The sequence below is a fragment of the Pocillopora damicornis genome, chromosome 11 (assembly GCF_964200805.1).
Source record: "Pocillopora damicornis chromosome 11, jaPocDami1.2, whole genome shotgun sequence".
Classification (NCBI taxonomy): domain Eukaryota; kingdom Metazoa; phylum Cnidaria; class Anthozoa; order Scleractinia; family Pocilloporidae; genus Pocillopora; species Pocillopora damicornis.
This window is the reverse complement of record NC_142680.1, coordinates 505,357-524,431: the sequence shown is the minus strand read 5'-3', so window position 1 is coordinate 524,431 and position 19,075 is coordinate 505,357. Positions and strand designations below refer to the sequence as shown.

Genomic DNA, 19,075 nt, shown 5'->3' with positions numbered 1-19,075 from the left:
GAAAACAAGTTGGGTCTAACTGTGAAAAATAGAATCTGGCAAAGTTTGCTTTTACAACAATAAAAAGAAGCAGCTGTGAGATTTGAATGGCGCAACAAGATTTAAAGTCACTGACAGTCAAGTGATAACGAAAACCCTGATGGATTGGTGGGGGGTGGGGTTGGGGTTGGGGGGTCATTAAACATGTGCATCATACATGAAAAGACATCGGGGCACTTGGTGTTCCTCACGTTTCGAACATTCCAGTAGATCGTGGGTACAAATTCAATTATTTTTATTACCATTCATCAATAATTAATTTTGGGCAATGACTCTGCAAACGTTCTTGTAATAAACAACGCTAGCCTCCGTTTTACCTATGTTAATTTTAAACATATGTCAAGAAGAGCAGTGAGGAAATTTGTAGATCTATGATAGACAGGGACAATACAAGACGTACACGATTCCCCTTCGTTAGTTCTAGAAAATAGCTTAACACACAGCCTGTTTGATGCAGTATACAATTATCGTTAAAAGTTTTTAGCACCATGCAAAGTGATAGGAATTCGCTTATAAAAATCCTTCCCACCTCACCCCCCCCCCCCCGCCCGCACATGACAAAATTGCACATAAAAGAAGTTCATTACGAAGACTTCACCTAAACTTTTATTTACAACATAATGATGATTTAAAAATAGCTTGTAAGCCTAAATACTACCCAGAAACAGGCTTGAAGACTCCCTGTCACAGCTGTTTGAAAGAACTTGGCCAAGATTTAAAAATAAATCTGCACGATTTCCGGTCGACTTAACGTCATTCAGTGCAAAAGACGCTTTAGACACTTCTGCAATCCTTGAAATTTGTCCAGCGTGTTTTGCACACTTGGGTCACGTGACAGACTAGACTGTAGTTCCACCAGATACGTGGCGCATGCGTCGTACAGTGCTATTGCTATTTTTCGTCTGAAAGTAAAAGTCAGAAAATGGCACTTCAGGGTAAACTAAAATGTGGCGAAGGGCCTGGGGAACATATCTAAACCAGTACATGGAGGCAAATGAAAAGGTTACCCTTACCTCTCGTGAGGGGGAGAAATGGTGGGCGTGTTTACAAATTTCATAAACAAATGATATATAACTTCAAGGATGTGAAGAGGCTTGTCTTGCGTTCGCCAACACTGATCCTTCAAAACATAGACAAACAAAAACATAACTAAAAGTTAACAATAATTTACCCTTTCAAATTTTTTTCTCCTCATCCAATGCGCACCCTTCCCTCCCCTCCCTCATACCAAACTTCCAAATAACTAGCCCTTCATGTTTTATGAACGTGGAACAGGTAAAAAAAAAAGTACGAGTTTCCCACGAGCTACAAGAAGCTGGATGGGCCATATTCTGGGATCATAATGTATAGCAGATTCCAAATACAGTCGCTGATAAATTTGTCCCAAGAAATCATCTCTAAGCTACAGTGTTTGTGATATTTTGACTTACCTTGGCTTTGAACAGTTTGTCATAAATGGCGTGTAACACGGGGAATGGAATACCCATCTCTAACATAGTCATAAACACCCAGGTTGGGTCCCAGACCAACTCGGCGCTCTTCTTTTCCAGCATAAGGATTATTGCCCCTGAAAGGCACAGAGCAACATTATTGAGTAAAAATTCGTGCGTGATTCAAGCCATGACGGTCATGCACAGCGGGCATGGCTATGAACAGTCACGAATGGTCATGCACTGGCCGTAACGTAATGACTTACCCAATGGAAAGTACCGCTCAGAATGGACATAAACCTTTCCTAAGTAAGCAATCTTTTTACTGACAATTGCCATGCGATCACTAGGTGGATTCTGAAGTGAGTCACGGAGCTCTATTGAAGAAAATAAACGTAGAAGTGTTACAAGTCCTGCCAGAGAGCACTTTCTGGGAAAATTCACCACTTTCTCGATAGTCATTTAGGTTTTGAGTACCCTGCTGTTTTCAAACAAGACATTGTGATACGTTTGAGAGCCTTGTCGTGCAACTTAGTAACTTAACACGAAAATCACAAACCGGCTTCTATGATGTCCCTCCAGAGCGTCTCAATCAAGGTTGGGTCGTAATGTCCAGCACAGTGAACGATGGCGAGTTTACACTCAGACAGATCAAACTCATCAGCAAAATCTCCGTACAGCTGAGGATTATTATAGTCAAGTTAGTCTGAACTCATCTGCAAACTGCCATTCCACGAAAACACCGAAAAAATCACACAAGTAGCACTCCAGACTACCGTATTTACTCGTGAATAAGTCGACCCCTCACTTTTAAGGTCAAAAATCAGATTTTTCATCATTTCTAGTCAAAATTAATCTCTTATTTCCGAGAATGTATTGAAAACAAGGGGAATTAAAAAAAAATTAAGAGCAAAATGTAACCGTGTGCTTTAAAGTTTATTGGCACTTGTTGATATCACCACGATTTAGGCATATACGAGCACTTCGATTTACTGAAGTATTTTACCATATTTTGTAAATCACAGTGAAAATGAAACCTTCTTGCATTTAAATAGCCTTTATTTTAATGCTGACTTTGAAGGGAGATTAATTAGACCGAAGGAGAACCGAAGAACTTCGAAGGATCGCGCGTACCATACAAGACCTCGCGAGCCAGGTCACCAAGCCACTGAAATCGTTCGATGAAAACGAAAGTTCAGCACCGTTAACAGCAGCGAAGCTGGAGGCAAAAATGTCTGCTCCACAGTCCGAAGACACGATAGAAATCAGCTCCAGTAGCTTTTTGTTAAGCCTCTTAAAATTTACTATTTCAAACATTTTTGTTGAGGAAGAATGCGCTAAAAAGTGACGAAACTCTTACACAACTAGAACTGGTTTTATAAACTCGGTCTACCTAACGGACTTCAGGCGAATTTTTTGCTAATTTCTTGGATTGCTCAAATCAGGTCTTTCTGTATAAGTCGAGGGTGATTTTTTGGGGCTGATCGTTTGGTCATAAAAGGTCGACTTATACACGAGTAAATACGGTAACAGCGAAAAGTGATGAATGTCTTTTAAAACAGGCAAGGGTATACGCCATTAAACAACAAAACTATTATCTAATGAGGGCAAGACCAAGTCGTAGGAGACCATAAAGGGTGAAGAAATGAAAATCAGAGAGTGCAGAAGATCGAACGGTGGGGTCATATTACTTAAAATTACGAAAACATGCTTCACTGTAGAAGGAAATGAGGGTGTCGGTGAGGCGGGGAATCTGAACGAAAGGGAAATGAGAGGAAAAGAGGAAACAGCACACTTCCCAGTGAAATGACAAAAAACAACAACCGCCCTCTTTCTGGATAATGTATCGATATAGGAAGGGAAAGATTCATGTAAGTCACTTAGTGAAGGAAATTAAGAGGCCCTTACTTTGGTGACATCAAAGAGCTGAGAATTCAATCCAATCAAAGCTTGGTCTATCCGCCTGGATGGATTAGCAGAGTTAATTCTTACAAGAGCTTGATAGACTTGCATCTGGATGCGGGCAACTTCCAGCTTCTCTTCTAACCCGTGTAAGAATTCCCCGTCGCCACTCCCGGCGGTTCGTAAATTACAGCTCTTGGCGCTCATAATGGCACGAGCCAGGTATTCTAATCTTAACTCTAGTGTTACACCAGGACTGAAATATAACCAAAATAACACTGATGACTTTCAGGACAGTGAGAAGAGGAGGAGTGAGGGGAACTAAGTGTGTAAGGTATGTTATTGTAGAGCGGTGCGGATTTAACCAAAATTTATTGCTGATCTTGACAGAAGCACTGAAGATGCCAGTCACCAGAACGAGGCTTGAGACCTACAACCTTGATCACAAAGGTTGAAAAGTGTTAATATCCATAACTTCTGCCCATTCCCGCCAACAGCAGTGTGGAACGAACAATTTCTGCATTTTTTCAATAAAACACGCTGAAAGGGGGGATAAAAAGGGAAGGGAAGAATGGGGCGGGGCAGAGGAGGGCGAAATATGTTGGTATTAGCTCAGAATGTCAAAGTTTTAACGGCTGCGAGGTCTATTAGGGAAACCTTAACCCGAGTTCTAAAGGTATTGAAATTGAAATAATAATTACCTTTGTTTTTCAGAGAGTTTAGAAAGGATTCTTGCAGCAGCAGAGTAATTCTTTGTTTTTTCATAATGTTTCCACAACAAGTCCAACATCTTTAATTCATTTGGCTGATCCTGTGACGATGATCGCCTCAGAAACACCTCCAAGTGCGGAGATTTGATCTTCATTTGAAGAATAAAGGAATAAGTTGATCAAAAAACAAAACAAATCAAAAATATGATGGCACAGAAAATATCAACCGAGAGCCAACAGAAATACTAGACGGCTTCTGTTCTCCTTCACTGCTCTGTGATTGGTTTATAAACTCGCGCCATCTGTTGACCCAATTAGATACAAAACTAAACCGATTACGACTTGGTGTCCGACTTTTCCCGTGAAACAAATGGAGAATGGTTGAGGACTAAAGAAAATGCAAGGACTCTTGGAATGATAAGAAGGTACACGAAAATAGAACTTACCTCCAACAGCCTTTCAGTCAGTCCATTGTCAATCAACCATTGATACAAAATAACATGCCATAATTCATCCCCGTAAGACAATGAAGATGATAACACATCTTCCATCTAGGAAAAAGATTAAGTCTGGAAATCAAGCGCTGCCTACAAACCTGACAGAAAGCAGACTTTTTTTTCATAAGAACTTACATGCTTTTCAGCATCATGCGGTGTCAGAGCACTGGGGTCTGGGGCCGGAGGAGGCCCTGGTCGTGAGGGTAGTCCGGGTGATTGAGAAGGAGTTGTTTTGATGACAAGAAGACGTTGGAGACAGTCCAGAATGCACTTGTAGCACTGTTGTCTAGAAAAAGAAAGATTCGTCCAACATAATAGTTGAAAAACAAAGGGAATATTTATATACAACAGTTACGTTTATGTCTTCAGTTTTGTTTTTACCAATGACGATCTACGGTCCTGAGCGGAGAAGGAAGGGAAGAGTGGAGACTGTGTTCAACCCTCCGAACTGGTTCCTATTATTAGCTCTGCAAGACGAACATTTCTCAACACGCGGGAGGATTTGAGACGAGTCGGGAAGAGGTAAGAGGGGGTCTGGCACTAATTATCAGTGTCAGACCCCTTGCAGATCTCCCGCCGCCTCGTGTTGCTCAAAGCCTCATACTCAGTTTCTCGCGGGCAAGAAACGTTCGTGCCTATTCGCGGGCTCACTTTTGTTCCCACGAAGTCATCAGACTTTCTCCAAAACTGATAAGGTGACTTCTTGTGAAACAGTTAAACGTTGCAGAGATAGACTAGGATAAAATACCTGGCAATAAACGCTTCCCGTCCTTGCATATCACCATGTGGCTCTCCATTCCTGTAGAAGTGTAAAGCCATTCCCTGGGGATCTCGTTTTAGCGCAGCATACAAAGATAACTCCACAACTCCATCATAGAATCTCACTTTAAAAACAAACAAAAAAAAATTAATAAATATTTAAAGTTATCAAAATTGAACAGTGGCACTTCCAAGATGTGGCTTTTCGTCCACTGTTAAAAATCGAAATTGAAAGTGATGGTCTTTGTTAAGGGGTAAAAAGCGGAGAAACTATTGAAAAAGTCTCGCAGTGAGAACCAACAACAAACTCTACCCAGGTCTCAGCGGTGAGAGACGAGTGCTTACACTACTGTGCCACCCCTACCACCCTAAAAACAAATTGGCTGGCGGTAAATCAATTATTATCACAGAACGAGTTTGAAGATATTATATTACCTGATTCAAACAAAGAACAAATCAATTCCAGGTTGATCTGATGGGTCACTTGTCGATAACACTAGCAAAAAAAAAAAAACAGAAGAATGAAAAAAAAATAACTTTAAAACCTGCCATATGGTTTCATTACCTGGATGTTTCAAAGATTGCCTGTTACATTCTATTTTGTTGCTTTAGTTAACCCTTTGACTCCTTAGAGTGACTAGCATCTAATTTCTCCTAACAATATAACCCCTGAATCATAAAGTAAGGTTGTGAGGATAAGAAAACTGATCACCAGCTAAAGAAGCTCTCAATTGTTTAAAAAGTCTCCTCGTCAGCACCTTATGACATGTATAGAGAAGAGTATGGAGAATTTGGATATTGATGTTGGGGTTTAAAGGTTAAGGTTACAGCAAAGGTGAGAGCTATATTGTATCTCTACATGAACATGATCACAAGAAGCTTAGTTTTAACAATGTATGGAGAGCAGAAACAAGGAATTATGCCATTTGTTTTGAACCATATGAAAAGAAATCTAGACAAGGTTAAACTTGAGACAAAGCATGTAAGTGCCATTCTCCTAGTAATTAAAGTAAAAGTCTAGTCTCAAGCTTCAATTCTTTTGCCAAATGCAGTAGCCATAAATAAAGGGCAAGCCACTACTTACACGGAGAGCATCTTTAAGAATACTTTCTTGTTCTGCTTTGTCTTTACTTTGTTTAGCCAGCATTAAAAGTTCACCAGCCTAAAAAGGGAATTTAAAAAATCAATCAGTGCATTACTTTACAAACCGATCAGTCTAAATCTTTCATCAATAGATTTCATTAACCCTTTGATCTCTTAAGAGTAACTAGCACCTAATTTCTCATTACATTGTCATCCCTGAATCACACAACAAGGTCACATGACTAAAAAAAAATGATGATCAACTAAAGATGATCATGATAATTAAACAAATTCTCCATGTAAGCACCTTAGGAAATTTAGGGAGAAAAGGTGGAGAAGATGGATATTGATATTAAGGTGTACAGGGTTAGGAAATGTGGTAGCAGAAGAATAGTGTAAAGTAAAAAGAGAATATTCTCCACCTTTGAATAAAAAGTAGCCCAAGGTATAGAAATTTATTTGGAGAATTTTGGGAAGTAGCAAGACAACTTTGCAATCTCCACTCTATAATGACCTCTCTACAAATATGTGGTTGCAAAGTGTATTCTAAGACTCCTCAGTTAGGTTCAAAACCTTTGATATTTTCAGAGAAGCTTTACAGTCTGTTTTTATCCTGATAAAGTTGTACCTTTGAAGACACTGCATCATCATTGCTGAATAAATGTGGACAGACCTCCCTCAACTTCTCACTGATAATATCTGTAGAGGTGCCGTCATCCAGATAACAGTTGATCAATGATGCAATGAGGGCACTGCAGATCTACAGGAAATACAGGTGACATTAGTTTTCTGCTGCATCAATTACAAAAAAGCACATTTCTTACCCATGTAGTAACCAAATGTGAACTTGCAGTCAAAATCATGAAGTTCTCTGAAAAGTTTGATGACAAAAACAAATCTCAAATCCATTTGCCAACTGTGCAGACACCCAACAAACAGAATTGTAGCCCCTGATAAGAGTTACATCCATGATCTGTTAAGATGCATTCAGCATCTATACACAGCGCAAAAGGGGGGGGGGGAAGGGGAGGGGACTGGCACATAAGAAAGAGCATTGCATTGCATTGCATTGTCCAGGAAAATGATTATCATTAATACTTAAATAACTTCCTAATAAGTTCCTCCTGAGCAAAGCAAAGTCTACATAAATTTTACTCAATTTGTTTGAACAAACACAATTGCCATGGTTACCTCCTGCCCCTTAGTTGCCAGGTCTCTAAACTTGACATGCTTTAAACGATCCCTTATTGTCTGAAATTAAAACACAACAATGACTTAACAAACACCAGAGTTGCTCAAATAACTAAGCTTAGAAATTATTTCTTAGAATTATATCTCTCAGTTAGTACTTATGCTATGATTGGTCAATATATCAGGCCATACTTTGCTATACTGCCTGCTAAATTCAAAGGTTTGCTTAAATTGTAATGTTCCTCCTCCATTTAAACCCACTAATATAAGAAATTCACTGTTTAATCAGTTTAATAACAAAAATAATCAAAGACAAAATGTCTTACAGTATCAAGATGAAGTATGACATCTTCAATGTTGTGTTCATTAAGAACTTGCCACAGACTGAGAGTCTCCACTGACCGGTCTACAAGTGACTTGAAATTTATCACAAAGTTTTTCTCTGGATTGATTGTTTCATTTGAACCTGTGAAAAGTTGTAAACATAAGTTACATTTTAATTCCAGTTCTAGTAGTGAAACTAAAAACTAAAGTAATCAAATCAATCTGTCACAGCAAAGGAAAATATCACAAGGAGGCAACAAGAACACAGTAAGAAGCCTCAAGTGAGGAAAACCTCTGTGACCCAAACTGCAATAGTTGATCTATTGTTTGTTTAGATACTTATCAGTGGAGATGCAGAGTGGCAAAATGATATGGACAAATCACAGAGAGCAGAGTAGAGCAAACCTAGAGAAATCCTAGTTAACTCTATATACTTAACCCTTTAACTCTCAAGATCTCATTAGTAATTCTCCTTACTATCTCCTATACAGTTCTTGTGATGTTAGTTTGGAGGATTTAGTATTGGATCATCTTATAATCCCCTAACTGATATTTTTCTTTATTCTCATAACTTGTCTGCTTGATATTGTTTTGATATTGTAAGGAGAAATTCTTTCTTGGTCACTTATGGGAGTTAAAGGGTTAACCCTTTAACTCCCAACATCTGATTATTAATTCTCCCCTCACGCCGCTACACATTTTGGTGTTGGATAAGGATAAAACTTCTACCTGATAAGTTTGAATATTCTCATAACCAGTTTGCTGGATAATGTATGGATATGGAAGGGACAAGTTATATGTTAAATACTTCAAGGAGTAAAAGGGTTTACTGAAAATTGCTCTTAGATTTGGATTTTGTGTTTTATTTTCATCCTGAACATACATTTTATTTTATGGTATGACTATTTGTGGAAAAGAGTACAAAACAAAGCTGATTAACTAACTACTAACCCGGATGAGTTTGTTGGAGAAATGGCTGCGCACCACTCATTGTTACTCCAGGAAAACTGAAGGATAAGAAAATAAACCTCTTAAAAACGGAAATTTCTTCAGTACAAAGAACAATTCACTCTCAAGAGCACACATAACAAGAACTATGTGAATATAAAGGGTATGGACAAAAAGAAATATTCTCACCCCCCTTCCCTGTCTGGAAGCAAGAACCTGAAATTCTGCTCCATCCATGTTTGAAGCTGTCGTAGCTTTCCCAAAATCCATCCAAGTTGGTCCACATTAAGCACACTCCGTAAAACTGGAACATGCTGAAATATCAAACCAAAAGCCAAAAAAAAAAGCATTGAGGAAACTATCAACTTTTACTACCAGATCAAAGTATGGCAATACTGTGAAAAGTCAACCTGGAAGCACTACAACCATTCTTAACCCTTTAACTCCAATGAATGACTAAAACAGAACTTCTCCTTACAATATCAATACAATATCAACCAGATAAGTGATGAGAATAAAGGAAAATATATCAATTTGGGGATAATTAGTTGATCTAGTACTACATTCTCTGAACTAACTTTATAAGAATTGCGTGGTTGACAGTATGGAGAATTACAAATTTGATCTGAGAGTTAAAGGGTTAAATGGGATGCTTATTCCCTGTATGCTATCATCATTAACCAATGGCATTAAATAAAATTTGAACCTTACTTTTTTTCTCATAAATTCCTTGACTTTTCAACAGAACCTGATTAGCTCTAATCAATTTGTTTGTATGGCAAGAATGGAGTTTAACTACTTCAATACTTGGTCTTGAGTAATTGCAGTTTTCTCACCAAAAAGAATGAGGTTAACAACTTTACTAATAGTAAAAACTTATGAAAAAAAATTCCATTTAGAATTCTTCTCACCTGTTGAGGCTCTGAAAGATGAGGAACCAAGAAATCTTCAAACACTAATCTTGCATCCCAAACCATTCTAAAGACAGTTGGAAGAACCAAAACTCAGGATTATCATCAATAAAAAGGGAGGGTTAAAAACAAATTTCTCATAAGTATTGTGAAAAAGATACATCAAGAAAACTATATAGTGACTATTTCATTTTTTTTTTTTGGGCGGGGGAGGGGGGGGAAGACTGCACAATAAAACTTGAAAAACATTTTAAGAAGATATTTTCCAAAGAATAACTGAGCAACAACTGACAAATACACAGGCAATTGTTTCAGATAAGTGATATCAAAATCAAGGAAGACGTTTGAGAAAGCAAACCAAACAAAAATTAAATATAAATAAAATACATACTCAAGGATTCGTGCAAAGTACATGCACAGTCCATCATATTTGCTGGATCTTATCACCTCAGCTCTGACCACTGCCTGCCCCACACCACCAGGGTGAGGTGTTGATGTCACAACCCCTGGACTGTTGAATCCTTGTCTGACTCCTGGGGAAGCTACATAGCTACCTCCCTGGGTGATGCTTGGCTCAGCAGGATTACTGGGTGTACCAGCTTGGGAGGGGTGGTGTGACACTGATTCTCCATATTTGAAGAAAGCTCTTGTGGCCCATTCAGCAATCTGATTGTAACAAAATATTTTTCTTTAATTTTTTTCTCTTTGTACAATAAATGCAAGATTTACATTTAACAATTGTACAGGATAAAAGTAAATTATGGATTATTGTGAGTGGTAAAACATACAGGGTAATGTAAAAGGATGAAAAAAAGATTGAATAAAGGTAAAAATGACATAAGGCAGTCTGAAAATCCTCAAAGTAAATTGCAATGGCAACAGTTGCTGGTCTCTTTTAACAGATCTGCACATTACTTAACGCCCTTCACACAGTCATAAACCTAAAGCTGTCTGACATAAAATGCATATCAAACACAACATTAAAGTTGTGACAATTAGCAATTTAGGTTAATTACAATCAAGTATAATTTGGGAAACTGTGAAACAAGACTTACTTGTTGTTGGGAAGTCTGAGTTGAGCAAGCTATAACAAGACATGTTGCACAAGCCTGGTCTTCCTGTATAAATTACAAAATGATCTATCAGGGGGTGAGTCCATTTAACAGACCTTTTTTAAGAAAAAAGCATGGTAACATTTTCCTGATCCTTCCATTCACTATTTATTTGTGTAAACTAACCTTATAACATTTGAAAAAAGCATGTACAGAGTCAGAATCAAAACCCTGACTCTGTATCAATAACTGTTGCAGCTGTTCCACTGGACGATACGTTGTAAACAGATAACTTCCCTGATGAATCAAAGTAACATCAAATTTTAATCAGATAAGCAGAGTTGACCTTCAACTTTGGCCCATGTTTGGGTGTGTGGAGTTAACTTTGAACATCAACAACTTAAGACCTGAGTAACTTAATAAACTGGGTATTGGCAGTGTGAATTAACAGCGGAGTGTTTTTTAAAACCTCTCAGTGCATTAATTTTGCTCTGTTATTTCCTGATGAAGATGCATGACATGAAATGATTCCTTGCAGGGAAGATGCAATTAGTGACAATTAACCAAAGAAATTTGAAAGACAGCCAGCAAGAGAAACAGAGAAGATTTTAATGGAAAATGTCAATGGACATAGAGATTGGCAGACCATGTTCTAACCTGAGAACTTAGAGCAACATATGATCTCCGAGGGGATGCATGCTGCCTGACAACAGCAGGTGGCTCCATCCACTGGTCTCTGACGATGGGACAATGACTAAGCATGTTGTTTCCAAATTCAGGAACTTCACTTAAAGACCAAGTTCGTCCATCCATAGGCACTGTCACCTTGAAAAATATCATCAATAAAAGTAACTTAGTAATAAACTGTTAACCCTTTGCACCCTAACATCAGTAAGCATATTCTCCACACTGTTCTCCATACATTTCATTAGGTACTGAAAATGAGAATTTGTTTAATAATCAGGGGCTTCTTTAGTTGATGATCATTTCTCTATTCTTACGACCATCATTTTTGATTCAGGGATGACATTGTGAGAAAAATAAGATGCTTGTTACTCATAAGGACCTCAGGGTTAACTAATAGAAGCAGTAATGGTAGTCAAAAAATTTTGAGTTCAGTTTGGAATAAATGTGCACATGTAAATTCTAACCTGACATTCGATCATCTTAACTTACAAAATAAATCTGTAATCTATTAACTCATACTGATCAAGTCTGTCACAGGTGATTCTCATTGTAAATAAAATTTAATATTTTTGATTAATTGACAAATTATACCTGTGCCTGATAATAAAATAATTATACCTGATACAGGCCACACATGATTTGTCAGGGTAATATAAGATTTATTACTTGATTGTCAGGGCTATATAAGATTTATTACCTGCATTTCCTTAAGTGGTGTCTGAAAGGGAAATGAATCAGGACTGATTCCCCAAAGAACATCCATATCTTCAGTTTGAGAAGCAGCCATGAGTGAGATTCCTGAGCAAAAGAAATTCAGAAAACAGAAGATAACCACAAAGCAAATAACAGAATTGAAAATCAGGTGATAAATTTATGTAATTTTTAAGTTTAAGTTTGTGATAGCAAACTTTACTCCTTTGCTTATTGAAAGATTGAAATAATTGGCAAATTTAGACAATTTTTGTCTACTGTATGAGCTATTCATCAGAGCAAAAGGGTAAAATTTCCATCATCAACCTTTTGAAATTTTGTTTTTGGAGACTTAATAATTATTTACAAAAAAAACAGAAACATCAGCTTTGGAAAACTGCTTTAACCTCTCAACCCCTTGGAGTGATTGGCATCTAATTTCTCTTAACATTATATCAGTTCCTGAATAAAGGACATGATCACAAACAATAGAAATTCTTGATTTTGAAACAGTTCTCCCGGTCAGCATCTTAGGAGATGAATAGAGAACAGCATGGAGAATGAGCATATTGATGATGGTGAGGAACGGGTTAATGGTTAAATTCTCTTTATCATCCTTAATAATTCTAAGTAAGATATAAACATAAATTATCTAGCAAACTGTTCATGTCTAAATTTGTGATATCCAAACAAAAAAACCATTCAGAAAGCAAAGTGTTAGAGCTCTGAATGTTACTTGTTACAAGTTACAAAGTAGTAATTGTACCTTGTCGGTAAAAAGCTGCATGTACTTTTGAAGGCTTCTGTGAAGTTGCAGATGGTGCAAAACCTGGTGGAAGTCTTATGTGAACAAGTTGCAGTTTGGTTGGTCTTTCCAGTGGTGTTCTGATATTTGTTGTGGAAAAGTAAAGTCGCACACCTAATAAACAGGAACATACACTGAAACAATACCCTTATCAACCATGCAAATAATTTGATTGACTAGGTAAGGAAAGTCCTGAAAAGGACAGTTGTAAGTGAAGGTAACTGACATCTCAACAACCTGGGTGGAAGTCATCAGTTCAGTCAAGATGATAATGATGACAAGTTCTGCTCGGGGGTTGTAAAACATCAGTTACCAACACTGAGAATGGTCCTTTTCAGCACTACTCTCACTTGAACAATCATAAAAAAGAATTTTAGTTTACCCTTGAGTCAAAAACATTTACTGAATAAAATTCTTGGGAAACTAAACCATGAAAATGCAATTGCTGTTAAGAGGATATGAAATCAGTAAATCATGGGGTGCATGTCAAAAGAGGCCAAAGTGACATCTGGTGAACTGCTAGGCTCTCCTTTCAAACTGTCTTGTATTCTCTTGTGAAACACAGGGAGAAGTTGATGCTACATCAAAAGTCACTCTAAGCTTCATTCCAAACAACCCCAATGCACTCCTTTCACCAATCTCAATTTGCTAGTGTATGGATAATATAAGAAAAATTCCTTTTTTGTCACTCCTGAATGAAAGGGTTAATATGAATATAATGCTTACCAGCATGAGTGATTGCAACCAAATGAACACCTTTTGATTCATGCTTTGCTATAGGTGCAATGTGCACAATTGGTTTAAAAAGATTGCGATCATTGGTTCTGAAAACAGACAAGATGTAATCAATGAAAACAAACCTGTCATTACTATGCTATCTACCTCTTAAATAACCTCAACTCAATCATGGATCTTCTCATAGGTTTTGACATTTTCTTTTAATGTGATACATGTTAAAGACGGAAACAAAAAAAAAGGAGTATATATTTGGGACAGTTTAGTGATAAGGTATCAATTTTAAGCAACTAGTCTGACTTATTTCAACAAGAATATCTGGTAAAACTTGCGACATCTAGATATAGCACTCTTAGGGAATGCTATTTGTAATAAATCTTCCTTTAATTATTATTCCGAGTAATTTTTCCTGCAATAACCCTACAAAGTTGCTAAAACTAAACTGTTCTACCTTGCAGCAGACTCTGCTTTGTGTGTGATTTTGTCCTGAGTTAATGATGCAACATAGTCCATACTTTGGCCATCAGCACCAAGATCAAACACCTGTCAGAAATGAGTTGATTTGGTTATTGCAAGTGTAGCAACTAGATAATGCAGTTTTTACAATGGAATGCTCTCTCATGATATGTCACAATCATGCAAACGAGAGCCTTTTAAGGGTTGCAGAGAGACAAAACAACCAGCAGAGAGACAGACAGATAGAAAGCTAGACAGATAGAAAGCTAGACAGATAGAGACACACAGATAGACAGACACAGAGAAAAACAGACAGACACAGCAAACAACCAATCAAGTACAAGGAGAGGTAGACAAACAGATTGAGAGGAAGACTTACAAAATCAATACAATTGACTTAATAAATGTATAAAAACATACCTGAATAGTTCCTTTTTCTGACCGTGCATAAAGTGCGTTTCTTGTATTGTCAACTGCTAATTGTGCAATGGCATCTGAAACAGACCAATTATAGGTAACTTGTTGTGTGCAAACTGTGTACAAAGTTACCAATACTTTATTATCCTCACCTTCACCACTGAAAGTAGAACTTAAAAATGATGGAACAAGGAAAGATAAGGTTCCTGAAGAATGATTTATTTTCCGGCAATTTCTCCATGGCAACCAACCAGCAGCAGCCTGTAAGGAGTAAAGAAACAATTTACACCTATGACTCATCCTTTCAAAATAAAATATGGGATTTACAATCTATTCAATAAAGGAAAAGTATGCTAAAATTTGTCTAAAAATTTACTTTAAGAGAGTGATGAGAAAAATCAATCCACTGTAGTGCTTGATACTTTAAAGCTTTGCTGTTCACCCTTTTTTTCTCAGAAGAGATCAACACACAGTTTCTCTGCGCAATTCTAATGTTTTCTTGCAATCAGTTAATGAGAACAGACAAGCTTATCTGCTAAAGGTTGCTGTTTGATATCAGACCACATTCTCCTGTCTAAGTTAAGAGGAAATTAATAGAAGTCAGAAGGGAGAATAGCTAATTGAATCTTGTGTAACTTGATAACTAACCTGATAAGCTACTTCATAAACACAGCCATCTTTTCCACCCATAAATATTCTTCCTGACTGAGTTCCAGTGATACAAGTCATGTAAATATTATCAGAAGGGATAGAAAACACTGGATTGGGATGAAGATGCATCTCTGAAAACTCATCATGGCTAAAGCTTCCTGAAAAAGGTTGAAAATACAGTGCATTTGAAGTAGTTCGTGCATTATCTTAGGGACCAAATACCTGTTCTGCTTCCTGAAAAGGTCACAAAATTATGTGAAACAAAGTCAGGTATAAACTCACAATTAAGGGCTCAACCAGGTGATATCAATTTAACAGATAGACATCATGTTACCTGGCACCTGTTTTACAATAGATAACAGAAGAGATCACAAAGTGCCAAGAACAAAAGAGAGGTGTACAAAGCATAGTCTACTGTATCACTGATTTTCTGACCGCATTTTGATGTCTTCTGTGATCTATCACTGTACAGACCCAGGGTAACATGAAATTTATCTGTTTCATACAATACACAAGCAAAATTGGGTACATGGTGATCTCATTTAAGCATCTGTCCTTTGATAGATCATAGATAAGAACCAATCAAAATAGGCGTATAATTGAGCTTATTTTACAACTCTTGTTACAAAATCAACATACCTAACTTCTTTGATGTAAATGTTACAGCTAGAAGAACAATATCAACTGGAGTTGTAAGGCACAAGATGTATCTCACTTCATCTTTAAAGATCTCTACAAAACATTTGAAAAATAATCATGCCATGGGATGTATAGCATTTCAAGAAGAGAGAAAAAACAGTTAGCTGGCTGGTTGTCAGTGATAGGGCAGCTATGGGAACCTTAGGGGTCAACGGCTTTTAAATCATTGACCTCTAAGAGTGACTCACAACTAATTTCTCTTTATAATATCAGCCCTGGATCAAACACTATGGTCACAAGACTAAAAGAAATGATCACCAACTAAAGGCACTCTTAATTGTTAAATTAATTATTCTTGTCAGCACATTGGAAAATGTAGGGAGAACAATTTGGAGAAAATGCATACTGAGGTTAGGGTGTAGAGGGTTAATATGGCCAGACATACCCTCTGCAAAATAAATGCATTGTTATTGTTGCTTCAATGATTAAACAAACCTGGCTTAGCTTTCACTAATCCTGCACACAAAATAGTTTCATCCAATCCATCAAAATAAGCAGAATCACTCCTATAATGAAACAGAAGAACATAATCATATTTACATGTGATTTATTTTTTTGTAATGAAGTTTCATTCAATAACAAAAAATGCCTCCTCAGTCATTTAGTAAAATGGTTCATTGCTTAATGCCAAAGTGTGCACCAGAAGATCAAAATCACACAAAATTCAAAGCTAATTTTTTTGTTTGCTTTGTTTTAGATGTACCAGTGAGTGATCAGCCATATAGCAATGCGAATTTTGAGCCAAGTAAAAAACGCACATAAATCACATATCTGTTGTAGTCCAAATTTTTTCCTTTGATTTTCCAATTTTTTCAACTATGGTAGTTTAATTTTGGCTGTGTTTTGTCTACCATTAAGGTAACTGATTTGAAACATAGGAAAGTTGATACTATCCTAGTAAGAAAAATGTTTAAAATTAAAAAAATTCAACACATTTCAAAATTCACTTACCCATCTTCATAATTCCAAACATAAATATTACTATCAATGGTGAGCCATGCTCTTCTTATCTCAGGAAAGAGACCCATCATACAATTACACTGCATGTCTATGTAGTTTAAGTCAAGGATTTTGCAGTGAAGCATCTTGTATTCTAACAAATTAAAATAAATACTTCTTAAGAATATCTGTGATAAGCAATCACTAAGAGGTCTACACTTTTGATGAAAAGGTCTTAGCTCAAGCCTAGGCTAGATCATTGTGTTGTGTTCTTAGACAAGAGACACGGGTCTCTGATAGTGGCCCTCTCCACATAGGAGTATAAATGGATACCAGAAAACTGTCAAGTTAGCTGTGGTAGAAAGACATCTAGGCCAGATGGAGTGGGAATACTCACAAATGGTGACTTTTAGCACAACAAAAACATTATTGTCACATTCTTTACAATTTTGGCTAGTTGTACATATAAATTCTTGATTCAATATGTTCACTATTGAATGATTTATCAGCTTGACTTACACAACTGGACAATTTGTTCGACTTGAATGACTAGACTCACTCCATTATTTCTCTTTTAAACATCCAAATAAGACAACAACAGACACCAACAAATAAATAGTGAGAGGATACAATTAAACTGTTCCATCAGCTCTGCTGGGAGGGGAACTCTTTTAAGCAGACTGACCAGCTCCAAACCAGCCAGGCCAACAGATGGTGATGATAATGATGGATAATCAAAGTCATTTATTCCACTGAAGGTTGTCTGAACTACCAAGACAGTAAAAATAATTTTTAAATATTCAGTAATTGTTTTTTGCCTTTCAACTCCTGGAAATGACTAACATGTATTTTCTTCTTACGATCACTATACATTACCCAGCAAAGAGTGATGAGAATATACAAGAGAAAGTATTAACTGAAGGATAATGTCTCAAGGAACCACCAAATTCTCCCATACTTATCTAGACCAAAATATAAAGAGGTCATTAGGGAGAATTTCAATTGATACCTTGGGAGTTGAAGAGTATAGCAATTATTTAAAACCTGGTCATAACAGCACAGTAGGTAAATTCCTGAAGCAGTACTGAACACAGGTTCTACTTCCCAAGGGGTACTTCCTAGTTACAGGCTTAAAGGCATGTGCAGCTGGATGGGTGGCAAAAATTGCATTGGTTCAAAAGCAACTAAGATTGGGTCCAAAATTAGTCACAGCATAGACTACAATGAGGTAGGGGGTTCTGAAAGGCTAGCAACACCTAACCACCAAATATTGACCCAAGTTTTTCCTCCACTCCCCTCTCTTGGGTTCTACTGCAGTGGTTGACTACCAGTGTTTCCACAATCACATTCATAATCCCATGAACTCAGTAAGTTAGCTTTCTTTCAGTTTCTTTAGTTGAATATGTATATGCATTATGGGGACAGTCATTCTTCTGCAGTAAAGCATTTCATTGGTGATCATAAGCTTAATTAAGTTAGATCAAAATACAAATTAAATGTTCCAATTAATTTTGACACAATCAAAGTTCTGTATGAGCTTTGACCCGACTTCAGTCTGGCTAGGTTTCATATTACAGGAGCAAACTCAGAAAACTGACCGGAAGAACCCACTTAAGGAAAAACTTACTTTGCTGGGAAGCGTTGATCAGCTCCGACAGCTCAGGAAACTGTCGATCTGCAGCTAGTTGCCGATCAACTTCTTTGGCGGCGTTTTCCAGCGCTTCCGGAGTTACCATAGAACCAAGAGAGCTAGTTCCCACAGCTATAGACATGCTCGAGGAAGGATTGTTACTCAGGTTTAAACTTAACTCCAAATATCTGTCATTTCAAGGAATTACACATGGCAGCACATTTTTCGAAGTAAGCGCTCCACGATACTACGCACACTCAGAAGTACTTCCACGAAAGCCTGGGTACTAATACCGAGTCTCTCACGAATTTCCTCCGCAACAAACAATAAGGCAAATGAAGATTCAATTTATGGTAATGTATTCAACAATCTTATTTCTTCCTTTACTGTAAGTTTATAATGTAAAATTTCGTATCTTAACCATTGCGAACGTGTTCCTGTATGCTATGTTCATGACCTTGTACGTGTTCTTTTAACAGAAACGGAAAAAGGTCGAGAACACCCGATTGTATTCCGATCA

The 19,075-nt window shown here is 37.2% G+C and overlaps 1 protein-coding gene across 1 annotated transcript; it reads right to left on the bottom strand.

Annotated features, from left to right (window-relative positions):
* Window positions 1-260: 260 nt before the first annotated feature.
* Window positions 261-19,036, bottom strand: LOC113669482 (nuclear pore complex protein Nup155). The gene is made up of 34 exons (XM_089188125.1): window positions 18,553-19,036; window positions 17,556-17,693; window positions 16,938-17,034; window positions 16,422-16,492; window positions 15,927-16,019; window positions 15,285-15,445; window positions 14,789-14,897; window positions 14,640-14,713; window positions 14,215-14,306; window positions 13,755-13,852; window positions 12,990-13,142; window positions 12,231-12,331; window positions 11,504-11,671; window positions 11,033-11,143; window positions 10,850-10,912; window positions 10,186-10,460; window positions 9,795-9,861; window positions 9,073-9,197; window positions 8,887-8,942; window positions 7,938-8,077; window positions 7,612-7,671; window positions 7,049-7,180; window positions 6,422-6,499; window positions 5,773-5,833; window positions 5,327-5,462; window positions 4,714-4,864; window positions 4,528-4,632; window positions 4,073-4,230; window positions 3,378-3,627; window positions 2,029-2,149; window positions 1,736-1,846; window positions 1,470-1,606; window positions 1,053-1,159; window positions 261-941 (listed from the first exon to the last, which is right to left on the bottom strand). The coding sequence occupies exons 1-34, from the start codon at window positions 18,695-18,697 to the stop codon at window positions 797-799; spliced, it is 4,089 nt and encodes a 1,362-aa protein (XP_089044251.1). The 5' UTR covers window positions 18,698-19,036; the 3' UTR covers window positions 261-796.
* Between the last annotated feature and the right edge of the window lie 39 nt (window positions 19,037-19,075).